The sequence below is a fragment of the Andrena cerasifolii genome, chromosome 3 (genome assembly GCF_050908995.1).
Source record: "Andrena cerasifolii isolate SP2316 chromosome 3, iyAndCera1_principal, whole genome shotgun sequence".
Taxonomy (NCBI): Eukaryota; Metazoa; Arthropoda; class Insecta; order Hymenoptera; family Andrenidae; genus Andrena; species Andrena cerasifolii.
This window is the reverse complement of record NC_135120.1, coordinates 13774576-13788876: the sequence shown is the minus strand read 5'-3', so window position 1 is coordinate 13788876 and position 14301 is coordinate 13774576. Positions and strand designations below refer to the sequence as shown.

Genomic DNA, 14301 nt, shown 5'->3' with positions numbered 1-14301 from the left:
AATTACCACCTTGGATATCTAAAATCATGAAAGTAAGGGAGAAGTATCTCGCGAGTTACTCCAGCTAGAAGGGACAATTATGACCAAACTTTCATCTAAAAAATTGTGCTCTCGCTTCCACGATTTCGTGGATATTCAGGGCGGTAAATCTCCCTGGTCCACTCTGTATATCAACGTGGCGGGCGTACTTGGTGAAGAATGTAACTTCTCGAGGCGTTTCTTTAATCGCGCTACGGGGGTCGATAAATCGGCCCGAATTTACGAGCCTGCTTACATTCGATGCACGCTCGTTATTTCCGTCCGGGCGGGCGAACTCGGAAGCCACTGGATTATGAACGGTGCTGCGACGAACCACGTATTATTTCGACAGCCCGAGAAATTAATAGCCGCGTCGTTGCTAGAGCTTCCTCTCCGTAAATAACGTCGCTCATTGTCCCTTTTATCGGCCACTGGTGGTGCTCGACGGAACGCGCGAAAAGATGATCAAAGTTTTATCGCTGGAGGGACGTGGAATTTTCGAAAGGTCGGCGAGAAACACTTGCCTCTTCTTCGATAGAGAATCTGTTAGAAGAGAAACTGCAGCGAGGCTCGATTCCTTTTCAATCGCTTTGGAGAATCTTTTATTGCAAGTCCGAAAAATTCTGGAGACGGAAATATTTTGGTCGAGCATGATCAGCATTTTGGAACATCTTGTAAAAAGGATTCTGCTTGCTCAGAGGTATTAGTGCTCCCTCTCTGTTTCAGGTCTGTGAAGTTGGCACACTGAAGTGAAAATTTTTATAAATTCGAACCAATTTTCGTTTGTCCAATTAAAATTTTCGTTTGTCCACCCTTCAAAGAAAGTTATTTCCAAATTAAAAAATTTGGCATCAGCACCCCCATGAACACTTTTCATTCATTTCTACGTAGGATATGATTATCCACGATTTGTCAACGTTTGTCCACTAACAATTTTCGTTTGCCCACCTAGTAGAATCGAGTTATTATTACAAGGAATCACAAGGAACATTGACTGCCCTGAGAACTTCTGATTGCATTTTCTTCAACTTAAGAGGAGATTCTACTGTAACAGCCCCCAAAAGTAACTGATATTTATGAATGTTTTTTTGGAAAAACTATTGATAATATTTGTGATAAACGAGGCTGACAAGATTCCACAATAATTAATAAATAATAAGAAGTATCGGCATAACAAAAATATTTTCTGCAAGTTTAAAGATGCCACCTTATATACCAAGAGAGTTTAATCCAATATTAACAATAGTTTTTTCCAAAAAAAATCGTGAATATATCGGTTACTTTTGGGACTATTACACGAGAATCCTGTTTCCATTTGTCTAAAAATTTGCACTTGGGGATGCCAGCTTCACAGCCACCGCTGTTTCCTCCTCGGGCAGATGTCGTAGCAATCTGCTTTCATCGTAGCGGCGACACTGCCGCACGCGTGTTCGCGACGTTCAGTTTACAGTAGCTTACACCGTCTTTTCGAATTGCCTGGAATAATCAGGTGACGCGAAAGCGGAGGCGCGCGTGGGAGCGGAGTCGCGCCGAATCGATAAGAACGAGAAAGCTTGAGCAACTTCATTTACGCGGACTTGCAGCCCCGAATGTCGCAGTTATATCTCACCCGACACTGCACTCCCACCGCGCGAAGAATAAATTTTAATTCCGAGGACTCTTAAAGGGCGCGGGCTGTGGCCTCATGACTAATTCAATCAGGTCGCTGCTTGTTTATTGGACTGCGAGCTACTAGCCTTATTGATTGAAATTCGTCCAAACACGGTGACTAAAAATAAAGGATCGCCCGTTGGATATGGGCGCAAATGCGGAGCGATTGTTCGGTCGGCTCTATGAGGATTTATTAGCTAGAGCGATTGCTATCGAGTGAGTTTCGTTTAGGGTCGATGCAGGGTCAGGCTATCTAGAGAAATTACAATTACTTAGGGGTTTACAGTGCTTCTTGAAGCGTCGAAGTCAAAGCGAAGCTCGGTCTCTACAGTCTACAGTCACAGCAAAGTCAACTGTCTGCTCCCCCACCAAAGCCTGCGAGCATACAAAACCTCCATTCACAATCACCAAAGTGTATACAGTACCTAAATAGAAGAGATTGAAGTCCCAAAGTTTACAGCTTTGAGGTTTCGGAAGAAGAGGTCTAGAAACCCTAATCCTCGAAGAAAGTACTAAATCTCTTGTTCCGAAACCTCAAAACTGTAAACTTTGGGACTCGCGTAGTAAAAGCAGAGATGGGCGAAAATGTTATTTAAATAAAATTTCGAATAACGAATAAAAGTTAAAAAAATTCACTTCATTCGATACGCGATGACTTATATTTTTTTAACATTTATTCGTCATTCGAAATTTTTATTTAAATAAAATTTCTCTACATCTCTGCCCCGAAGGAAATTCAAAAAATTCTGAAATTTTGTGAATATGTAGGGAATTTCGTCCTGATTACGACGCAATTTTTGTTTGCTGCCAAAATTCACTCTAACGGGGTGTAATTGACCTCTGAAAATTCGGTTATTTTCCAATTTTGTGCGATAACTCGGAAACTATAAAATAATCTTTTTTTACCAAATGATAGATCTAATTAAAAGAATTAACTTTTGTCCTGAAACTTTTTTTCTATCTCTTACAGTTCGCGAGTTATAATACAAAGTCGAAAAATAGCGAATTTTCAGGGGTTAATTTCACCCCCTTCTAGTGAATTTGGGCAGCAAACAAAAATTGCGTTGTAATCGGGAGGAAATCCCCTACATATTGACATAGTTTCAGAATTTTTTTAATTCTCGGCTTCGGGATCTTCCCTTGTGAGCTGACCATTTAGTCCTGCCCCAATTATAGCCAACCTCCCTGCCCAAAAATGGCCAAAGATAATTGCAGTACCTTGCAATACAATATCGAAATAGCTAGCTAGAGGAATCAAGTTCGCATGGCGGGCCCGATCCAATTCGCGTACCTTGAAGATCGCCGAGCGCAGGGAGGCAGTGGGTCGATATTTTTACAGTCACTTTCGCGTGCTCTATAAACGGACATGCACGCTGCATTTCGATCCCCCGAAGATACCGAAGCAATCCGCGGCGAAGTCACGCCGTCGCGTCCCAGCGTTTGGCGTCGGGCCATATCCGAAAAATTCCACCGCATTCCAGCCCCTCCCCCCCTGCCCTGACGAGGTAGAGGGAGGAATGAGCGAGCGGAAACAGCCGCGGAGCATCGCAATCGCGATCGTCCCCGTGGCACGTTTCGGCTCTGAGATCCCTCGAGCCGAAGAACACGCGCCTCATCCTCATTACAGCTTTGTTTTCCGAACCCTTCGCTCTTCTAACGATATGCTGACCACGTGGGTGATACCAGGTCGTTGCGCGAGCAATTTTAGACTCCAGATTGCGGGAAAGTGGATGGCTAGGGTTTTCGTCGACGAATCGCAACAGTTGAGGACCTTGCAACGAGAGGGGTGCACGGCAATTTTTTTCTTTTACATTTTTTGGGTTATGACGTGTAATATACGTAAAAACAATTCTATGTCGTTTGCTGCACGCGTGATGCAAATCCGATAACAAATAAGCGATTTATTGGAAATAAATTTCTATTTTAATATTTCTATTTTTGGCGAAAGAATATTCTGTAATAAAAGTATTGATATAAAAATAGAAATATTAATATTTTTATTATAGAATATTTCCCCACAAAAGTAGAAGCGAAAACTTATCAACTCCATAACTACTGCTTATTGTGTGAAAATATATATTATTCTTGCTGCAAGGCCCTCATTTAAACTTTAGAGAAATCGCGAATCTTTTATTCAGATATGTACGGTTCGCAGATGTTTATCTGTTCCTATATTTCTCATTCGTGGACGAGAATCGTGACCATTCCTCTCGTTGCATGTATTACTAGCTACATTTCCACAAAACTTGAATTACTCATGATGTGACCCACTTCTGCCCGCGAGAATTGCGAAGAAATTGAATTCCAATGCGTTCTAATTCGATTCCCCCGAAATTTTCTCCGCTGACAATCGAGACACTCGCTCGCCACTCTCATTCCTCGCGCAAATCTGATCCACCGCTCGGTTTAGGAATTGTATTTCGACGCAGCTCGTAGTCGACTGGGATCTATAGTTTCCGAAATGACCAGCATTTGCTAATTCAACGCCGCGCTCTGTCTCGCATTGTCTGCGAACGGGGTGAAATGGTGGTTTGTCCCGCGCAGGTGCTCCACCCGGCCTTTTTCAGTCTTCCGCATCGGTCATCGCATCCATCATCGCTCGAAATCCCTTTAAATCGCGTCGATAATACCAGATAACGCTCCGAGGTGCCAGAACCTAGCCACTTGCACCGATAGCCACAGTCAGCCTCGAGCACGCGCAACGGTGAAGCGTTTTTCAAACTGTTTTTAACAAAACCTCTCGAGGCGGCTGCTTCGGGTGAGTGTTTATTTAGAGAAAGGCGACCTGTAACCCCCCCAGAACAGCGTTGCAGCAAGTTCACTGATAATCGAGACGAACTTGCCGGTGCCTCTATAGATTCTCTCATCGCTGAGGCGCGGATCTTGCCCGAGCAGACGGCTCCCCTGTAAACGGATCGATAGGCAGAGGGAACGAGCATGGCCTCGACGATGTTCCACCGCGACCAAGAAGAAGACTCCGCCGACCCAACAGCTCTAGACTCTGAGACACTCGAGGCAACGGAAACTCGACTGAAAACGCCTTGAAAGAGTGACTGACGGGGCGCGCAGGGATAGAGAGACTGAAGGAGTGCGGGGATCTAGTGTCCAGGCTCTCGAGGGCAGCGGATAGCTCGAAGACTCCGGTAGATAGTAGCCGGAGGGTGGTAGAGGTCTTCTATCGTTGACGGGCGAACACCAGGCGATTACGGTGTCGTACCCGGTGTTCAATGAGAACCGAACAAGATTTGGTGCATACCCAGCGTACGTGAAAAGATCCTCGGGCACGAGGACGGGGCGCCGAAGAGATCGTCCTCGACAACGACGATCACCACGACGACGATGCTGCGCTCGCCGGCGCGTGTCGTTCTTCAGGACTCTTCCGCCTCGACGTCCTCGACCCTGTCGGCGCCGCCGACGCCCGTCCACCACCAAGCTGCGTCCAACACCAGCTCCACCGTCTCCTCGCGTCTTTCCCTCCTCGACACCTGCCACAGGAAGATCAGGTTCTTCGGCGAGCTTGTCGCGTGAGTCCCTCCGTCTAGTTCCATCTCGTCTAGATCTCTATCTCTCTATATTTATATATATATAAATATAATACAATACGTCATATATATATATGTATATACGCGTATCCGCGTGAAGGGGTGTGCTTGAACGAAGGAACTGGGTATAGTCGGGACTGGAGAGTTTGGCTGCTCGAAGCACTCATCTTTCCCTCTGTCACGCTGTTTCTTTTTATTATGGTATTAGATACTGTAATTACTCTGTATTTTAATGTTTTGGTCTATTTGGAAGGTCTGGGAGTTTGAAGGGAACAGGGTGCAAAAGTGGTAGGGGTAAGTGAGTGTGGAGAGCAGCTATACTCCTTTACCTCGACTGTAACTTGAGGATAGGAAGCACTGGCGGATTTAAGGAAAATGGCCCAGGTGACGAACGTTCCGAGGGGCCCATTTCTTCAGGAAAATGAAGAGGTAGTTTACTCAAAATGAGCTAAGTGTTGTAGTGCAGAAAAAAGTGTTGGGATAAAATCATAAGTTTTTTTTAAGATGGGTCCTAAGGAACCTTCTGGCAGGGGTCCAGGCGGCAATTACTCATCGGCCGCCAATTAAATCCGCCACTGATAGGAAGTGCAATTTTTAGTGTTCCACGTTTTTGGTTATAGACACATGTAGACACCTCATTTATTGTGTATACTTATTCGCACTGGTAGTGCTACTGTAATCGACAATAAATGAAGGTCACCTGCGTCTGTATTAACAAACATAGGTGATTAATCTCTATTTTTAAGCTTCGCACTAATTGAATGGAATCATCAAGGAAATAATTACAGATTCCAACGATTAAATCTTAGCTGAACTCTTTAATAAAGATTGCACTTCGTACCTGACAACCCAAGATCTCTTCATTTGGGTACTCCCTGTACAAACAGTATGTAAAATAGTAGGTGTTGCAAGTTAATGCCTCTAAAACTATGAAGTATTGTTTTATCAGTTACTAAAGAGCTTCTCTAATTACCCCGCGATACTTGATTGCAATATGTGCTGTGAATCGAAAGTAATCTTAAAAAATTCAAGCGAATTTTAAAGCTTCACTTTCGTTCCTCGAATTAATCACAATCAATTATCACATTAATACAGAAAAGTCCTGTTGCAATTCAATAAAACACCGATTCATACTTTTAGAGACATTCTATCACACCTCCGTTAATTTTACACTCTGCAGAAAAGGTTGGCTGCAAACAGCAGCACAGCCGAAAAACAGACGAAAGTGAAATCCACCCTGTTTCCGTCTGCACCGCGCTTTGCAGCCCACCTTTACGTCTTACTCTGTGTGTGGCCGGCTGAAAGCCGTTGATTATGTTTTTTGCATGGCATATTTCTCAGATCACGCACCGAGGAACGTGGTTTATTCATTGTTTAGCGCTTTCGCTGGTCGGCCTTAGGTATCTTTCCGTTTCCCGCGAAACGACGAGCCTCTTTATCGGGACTAGGTCCGCCATCCATGTGGATGCGAGCGGAGAAAAATCGACGGAGAAATCAAGGAACCTATTGATCGCATGCATTGGGCAGACAGGGTAGAAGCAATCGGTTGGATTCGGAAAAATTGTTAGGAAACGAATCGTATTCATTCGCGGAATTGGATATCGAGGTGTACCGTGTTAAAATTGGAAAAGTTGAATGTACATCTTCCCACTGGGCGTACAGTACCGTCCATAAATTTCGGATCGCTATCGTTTCCCACTTGCAAATGAAATTCTAAAAGAAACTCCTTGACTCTTAGCCCCTAAAAGGAGGCTTGGAAATTCTCTCCTAGAATCTTTCTTTCTATCCTAAAAGAAATAGAAAAGGAGAGCACGTAGCATCGGCAGGTAAAATGAAGTTTAAAACAGTGACCCTGGATGCGTGGACGGTGTTGTAAATTTTTAGAAATTGAAAGTCTCCAAAAGTGGAGGGGACTTTTTTAAATTACCACAGGCGCAAACCTTTACACGCATGGATGTGCTGTGCCAGTAGCTCTCGAAGAACAAAACACGCGAATTAAAAAAATAGTCGAGTGTACGTGCACCAAGCAATAGTGAAGCATTAGGAGAAATTAAGAGGAAGAAGTGGAGAAACATGGAGTTCATGAAGCATCTTTGAGAGTACATAGCTCCACCCACTTCTCCATCCTACGTTTAAGCATGCGCACTGCACGCTTCACTATTGCTCGGTACACCTATAACCAACAACTGAAACTGAGCTGTTTGAACGCACAGGCAACATGTCCGAGATAGCATTAAATACCACCTGCATCGACGTATCACTTTCTCAGAGCGATTGCACAGATAACAGCGATATTGCATTGCGTGATACCTATTTTCCAATTGTCGAGCGTTCCTTTCTCCTTTTTTAACGTCACTCACGATCGATTGACACGATCGATAGGTAGGGAGAAGTGTAATCGGTATTAATTACGAGATAATTGTATTAGTTTCCGTCGAATAGATGGGGTTGATTAGCGACCGGCTGGAGAATAGTGTCTAAAGGCGACTGGATGTGTGTCTTGCAATTTAGTGTGCGATCTCTGGTCAAAACTGGCAAAACGTTGAACGAAAGAGGGAAGAAAGTCGCATTCGGTGGCGTCGGATTGGGTTGTAATTAATTGGAAAGGCAAATGACGATGTGGATCGGAAGGAAGGAACGAGTTGAGCCAGTTTTCTCCAAGCAAGCGCGGCTTCTTTCCACTGGCATGAGCTTTCATAGAGGAAAGAGCGTAGACACGTGGCTGAATTTTGTGGCTCTCGTTGTACGTTTGCATGCGAATAGCGTTTCACCACTGGCAGGAGGCTGATGCAGCTCCACGAGATCGAGTTTGCCTGAACGGGCAACACGAATCGCGATCGGTTACTCTTTAGAACCGTCAGTTTGGTTCACGAACACCTCTTGATACACTTTGGTTTTCACCTTTTGAACGTTTGTTATATGTTATTATTTCTTGTTGAATGAAATGAGCTCTTTAGTGGACGAGAGTAGTCGAATAGGATCGACCACGATCTTTTTAGAACATAGTGGTACGTTACTTTAGATATAGCCTAGTGAAATAATTGTTAGAAAGTGTCCGGAAGGTAAGGAAGCAACACAAACTAATTAGATATCCAAATATTAGTATAGATTATAGATAATAGAAGACCGTGCCATCAAAATTCTTTGAATTCTCTATCTAGAACAGGGGTGCTTGATCTGGAAGCCAGGGATAATTTGATCTCCCCATCTAGTTCTGTCTTGTTTCATATACTTAAGAATTATAGTCTGAAAAGAGGTCCACAGACTCCTCCAAGCTGCCAATGGGATTCATGGCCCAAGAAACTTTAAGGGACCATTCTACTTTGCCGGTCAAACAAGAGGCCTATTTTATGAATTTTTTTTTCAGCAACTATTGTACGGATTTTAATGTTCTGTTTTATTAAATACTTATTGTTACTTGCTGTACGTAATTGTATTTTTCATATTTCCAAAATATAATTACAAATGTGTGGATTTAAGTGCGGAAATCCTCCTCGGCGTCAAAGTGGCTCAAAAATGGTGAAAACAGAATGATTGTGTCCCACAGGGGTGTACGCATAAAGTGGACAAGAATTATTGATTTAGCAACTGTGGTTACAAAGTAGCGGCCTTGTAAAGAAAAAGTTCTAGATTTTCTACCTATTTTCGATCTTTTCTGTGGATGGAACAAAAGCTATTTATGATGGAGTAGATGTACCGTTTGTGGTCATTGCACTGTTTTTGGCCACGTGCATAATTATCTTATTTTTAAATTGCTTGCAGATCATTATTATGTGGAGAATTTCACATCATAAATATTTTGTTTAGTATACCGCCAGAAATATAAGGTTACATTTATTGCTTGCACGGAAAAATATTATAATTTTTAAGAAGTCGCCAAAACTGGTACAATACCTTAAAGTGACCGCAAATGGTGCGTCTACCCTACTTGGATGCTTCTAGTCCACTTCATGCGTACACTCCTATAGGACATAATCATTTTATTTTATCATTTTAAGATCACTTTAAGGCCGAGGATGACTTCCACAGAGGGCCTGTATTTTCACTGAGACAGAAACATTGCGATTTAAATCCAGACACTTGTGATTATATTTTGGAAATATAAAAAATACGATTCTATACAGCAAGGAATAATAAACATTCAACCCAAAAAATCATTCGAATCCGTACATTAGTTTTTGAAAAAAAAAATCATGAAAATAAGTCCCTTTTTCGACCGGCAAAGTAGAATGGTCCTTAAGAACCCCCGATCTAGAAGGTCCAAGAAGACTCGAACACCGCCAAAACTGCAGCTATAGTCAGAACAGAAAGTCGTGGCCGCCCAAGGTCACTGGATACACATGATCAAAATATGACGAAACACTTTCCAAGCCTGCAACACACCCGCCGACAGTTTCCAAGGAACCCATCAATCTTCCGTTTCTGACTCTCGGAAAGTTGTTCCCCGTCAATAGCAACGGATGACGCGCGATCGATTAGTCGAGGTGAATTCACTTTTGAACGAGCGAAATGGCGCTGCAGGTAGAAAAAATGGCCACCATCGGTCTTGCCAAGGGATCGCTCGAGATACAGCGGAATAAAGGAACTTTAATCAATTAACTTTCGTCCGGGAAGGAGCCTCATTTGTCCCGAGGAACGCGGAAGGGCGCGGGCGGGGGCGAGAAGGGAAATGTCCGACGAGGACTCAGCGATAGATTAAACGCGAATTGAACAGAGCCGAGAAGCAGTCGGGAACGTTCGTTCGATTGTACGAATCCGTTAATTCGTTAATCAGATTAGCAAACCCGCGTCAGTCGATTAAAGACGAAATGTTCCGCCCATGATGCGATTAGGATAGTAGGTGTTCCTGAAACGCAGTAATGAGTAAACGATCGAAGTGCGCGTGGTATCGGCAGCCTTCCGTAAACTGTCAATTAACTATCATCATCCGTTTAAATAAGAAAACGTCTTCTTGGATTCGAGCACGTGAATTCGTTAAAAGCAGTCGGACAAGGATATCTTGGAAATGTATAAATATAAATTATTTATATACTAATAAGTTCCTTATTGATTTTTTTATTTTTAAATATAAATATTTTATTGTAATATAATTATTTAATATATTTATTTTATGGAATGTATTAATTTACATTATATTTAAATTATTTTTGATAAATTTATGGAATATATTGAACTGAATTAATAATAGTTCGATGAACCCATAATTTATATGTATTATGTGTATTATCAAGTTAGACAAATTTATTTATAAATAATGGCATTGATAATAGTACAGTTTGATTTATGTATCAATAAGCTACTTATTGATTATTTATCTATAAATATATAAATAATTAATTAATACATCTTCTTGATATTAATATAACTTAATGCATATTGTTACCAATGGGTAGTAACTAGATTAGCAATAGGTAGCAAATAGATACGTTTGAAATTCAATTTATATAAAAATAATCAAATAAACGTTTACCAAGAACTCGCTGCATCACTGTCGGCAAACGAAAGTCTGGAAGGCTCGCTCGTGGTTAATTGGACGTGAAATTTGTAACCGCGCGCGGTAATGGCCGCCCGAGCTCATTGCAGCGCGACAAACCGTGAATTTTAATTAACATATAGACACTTTTTCAATGCGAAAACCACTGTGTCGCGGAGACATTAATAAATAAAAATCTCGTCTCACGCAATTAAAAATCCAGCGCGCGCTCTTCCTAGCGCCGCAGGAAATTGCTGTCTTCTTCGAGTGCAACACGAACTCGCAATGTATGATCCACTGAGCACTGTGAACAGTCTTTCCAATTTACAGAAACCCTGCCGCAATAATCCCGGTGAAATATCCACCTGTCGTTACGCAAAACACTCTGAAAACCGCCAGTGGTTAGTTTCCTGTCAGGTCCAACTTACAACTGGGCTTCCGTTTCAGTTGAATGTGGATTAAGGGAATGTCGGATACCTTGCTTCCTCTCTGTGGATCAACTCATTTAGAAGCAGATTATTTTCTCCATGCTCGAGCATCATCATTACTATTTGGAAAAATCTAAAAATCTGAAAATCTTGCTTCTCATTTCAACTATCAGGTCGATGGAAAATTTCGTCTCCCAAATTTCACACATTTCTACCTTCTTAAGGGGGCATAGTACTTTTTATCTTAAAATTAAGCATTTATTAATTGTTTTGTACATGAAAATGAGAAGCTAGCAGAATTCTTTTAATACTTTCAAACAGTGATCTTTAATTCGCAACAAACCTCATCTGCCTAGCTTTTACTTTTCATATAGAAAAAAAATCCTAAAGAATACTTAATTTTCGTACAAAAAAAAGTACCTACTATGCCCCTTTAACTCCACCAAAATTTCGATGGCCAATTTAGACCGAACTTAGACCGTCGAGACCTAAGTTACGTACCATTAGATCGATCTAAATTACGTTACACTCGATCAGACTTGGGTCAGGCTTCGATTAGATCTGCGTTAGACTAATCATGTTGTTAAAGTAAGTAGATTAGGTAGGAATTAACTTCACTGTCACGAATTAACTTCATTTAAGTACGACGATCCTCGAGCTTCACCATCATTTCATGTTAAATTCGACTTGATTCGGTCCAGATTAAGTTAAATTCAATTACTAATTTAAGTTGACTCGGGGTGATCTCACTTGGGCTTAATTAGCTTTGTGGATCGGTTAGCCTGAAGTTAGCGTCGACCAGATTCGATCTATTTTTTCCGCCCATTTTCGGTCTGCTCAGGGGAAGTTTGCCTTTAATTTCGCGCAAGTTAAATTGGGTCTGCACAGGCCAGGCGAGGTTCGTTTTTCGACGAGCGTGATACAGTCGGCGAGACATCGCGCTGCCGCAAATTCAGAGGCTTCTGGATGGAAACTTGCTAATTACGAGACATCCGAGCGGACAGGAGAAGAGGCGATGCACTTATGCCCGCCTCTTCCCCTCAAGCACACCGAAATATTTCGGAAAACCGTACCGGTTCGTCCTCCTGCTCTTTGCTTTCAACTTGGTCCACTTAACGCGGACTCGTAAACGTTTTCCTCGAGCTGTGCGCGATATATTTGCTATGCCCACTTGGAAATTCGAAGCAACCGGTGCGGACGCTAATATAGTAAAAAAAAAACTTTAATTTACTAATCAAAAACTAAGTGGTCACTCTCTAAACAAATTTTCAAATTTTGGGGACTCCCTCCGGTGCCGTTTTCTCTAGCCTGGTGGCATTTTAGAACGAAAGAACTACACAAAAACTGTTTCATACTTTTGAAAGTTTATTTATAACACGGTCCATTCGTTTCGTGCTCCAAAATTGAGGAGCCCAGTAGAAAACAGGCACATGCTACATGTGCATAAATTTTCGTTTCTTTGCGCCATTAATTCGTCCCTGGAATGTGGTGTAGTTCCACCACCTCCTAATATAATAACACGTACGTTCCACCGAGCAGAATCATATTTAATTTTATTTTATTCACGCTGAGAAAATAGAAACGCGTAGTGGTAAAAAGGCCGGTACCACTCGGTTTCTTGGGGACACATGGCAGATCTTATTTACATTGTTTCCAAGATGGAGATAACTGATATGCAGAGGAATTAATTATTTATACCAAGCAAACACAGAAATTAGTGGTAAACAGTGTTCTCGTAATCAGAATAAATGAGAAGATAACGAAAGAAAAACATTACGTAGTGGTAAAATATAAAAAAAATCAATTTTTCAGCTAAAATTTGATAATACTTGTCATTTACCACCGAATTCAAGTAGGTAAAATAATTTAAAATAATTACAACTTCGTACCGTATTTCCTCCGAGAATAATTTTTCCTTCAATAAACGAGGCCGGTAGAAATATTTCCTTCGAATAAAAAATTACTCATTACTCTTAAATAACCACATTTTATTCAAAATTTGTATTTATTTATTTTCTCACGATGATTATCCTACATTCAAAGATTATTATTACAAAATCTTATTCGAATAATGCCCAGCTCTGCTCTGAAATCATGAAACGGTGGCATGCGCCTGTTTTCCACTGTGCCCCTCAATTCTCAACTTCGCAGCCCTTTCTAAGGGTACCTACATCGCTTCGATCTCGAGACCAGGAACTACGTAATTCGATTTCTGCTCGCAGAAGCTCCCCAAAGATTTCAATCGATAGCAGCAGCCTCGTTCGGTCCAGTAGGCCAGCAAACTTAACGCTGCCCTTTATTCCACCGTCGCATCCGGCAGACGAAGGGGGAGGAATCGATGCGAATGCGGTAACGTTCCCAGCAACATATTGCTGGTGGTATTAGCGATACCAGGCTAATGAGCTTGAACGCGTTCCAAAACTCGAGGGGGGGGAAGGAAAATCGCGGGCGCGGGCCGGCCTCCAAAGTAAAGTGCATTTAGGGCAGCGTAATATTGTCCTTGGTCCTGGAATGAAATTGCTTTTTCGAGTTCCGCGCACACAGACACCCTCCACCTGTAATTTCCTTCCCATCGGTGCACCCTAATATATGTTCAATGTAACCGCTACCTGCTCGTCGAATTATAAAGTGGAGTCTCATTTCGCAAGTTCATTACATGGCAGCACTTCCAGTCTCATTTCGAATGAATCTTTCGCACGATAACTCGTGCTCCTTCTCTGCGTTATCGCGCAAGATAGGGGAATGTGGAACGGCGGCCACTGGAGTATTTGCATCGATTCCAAGTTTCTAGCCAGACAACGAAATATTACGACAAAGCGAGATGGCGTTGCGTCGCTCGGCTAAAGTTTCAAGCCCCATCGCGATAATACGCGAAGAACCGCGGCGATAGGAATCAAAGGAGGAGATTGCAGCGGCACGCGGAGCAGTCCGAGGCGAGCTTGCTCTCGCTTTTCATTGGGGGCACAATGAGCGCTTAAAATCTTAAAATATAATTACGCTTTGAAGGTGCGCGGCAATGGGGAGGCATTCTTCGCTTAAAATTGTCCAGGTGTCGCTCGAAGAATCGTTATTCAGACTGGTAGTGGTTATGCGTAAAGTAAGGAAGTTTTCTTTTTGTTCTTTATATTTTTTTTTTCACTGTTTACTTGCGTGCCACGGGGGATGAACGGGGACTCGTTAGGCGTTTGGA

The 14301-nt window shown here is 42.2% G+C and overlaps 1 protein-coding gene and 1 long non-coding RNA gene across 8 annotated transcripts in view; both read left to right on the top strand.

The window, feature by feature from the left end:
- The window catches only part of Mob2 (MOB kinase activator 2), a 50426-nt gene that overhangs the window by 28823 nt on the left and 7302 nt on the right, over positions 1–14301 (top strand). For 3 of the 7 annotated variants that reach the window (XM_076808251.1, XM_076808256.1, XM_076808253.1), the window contains exon 2: positions 4526–5192. The exons of 2 other annotated variants lie outside the window; for them this stretch is intronic. In XM_076808251.1, the coding sequence (XP_076664366.1) occupies positions 5008–5192 (185 nt within the window). In that variant the 5' untranslated portion in view covers positions 4526–5007. Of the gene's footprint in view, positions 1–4156; positions 4427–4525; positions 5193–14301 lie in introns of those variants that run through there. 2 more of the 7 variants (XM_076808252.1, XM_076808250.1) reach the window with 2 other exon arrangements.
- On the top strand, positions 5216–7981 carry LOC143366847 (uncharacterized). The gene is made up of 2 exons (XR_013084832.1): positions 5216–7023; positions 7218–7981. It is a non-coding gene; the product is annotated as an uncharacterized LOC143366847 (long non-coding RNA).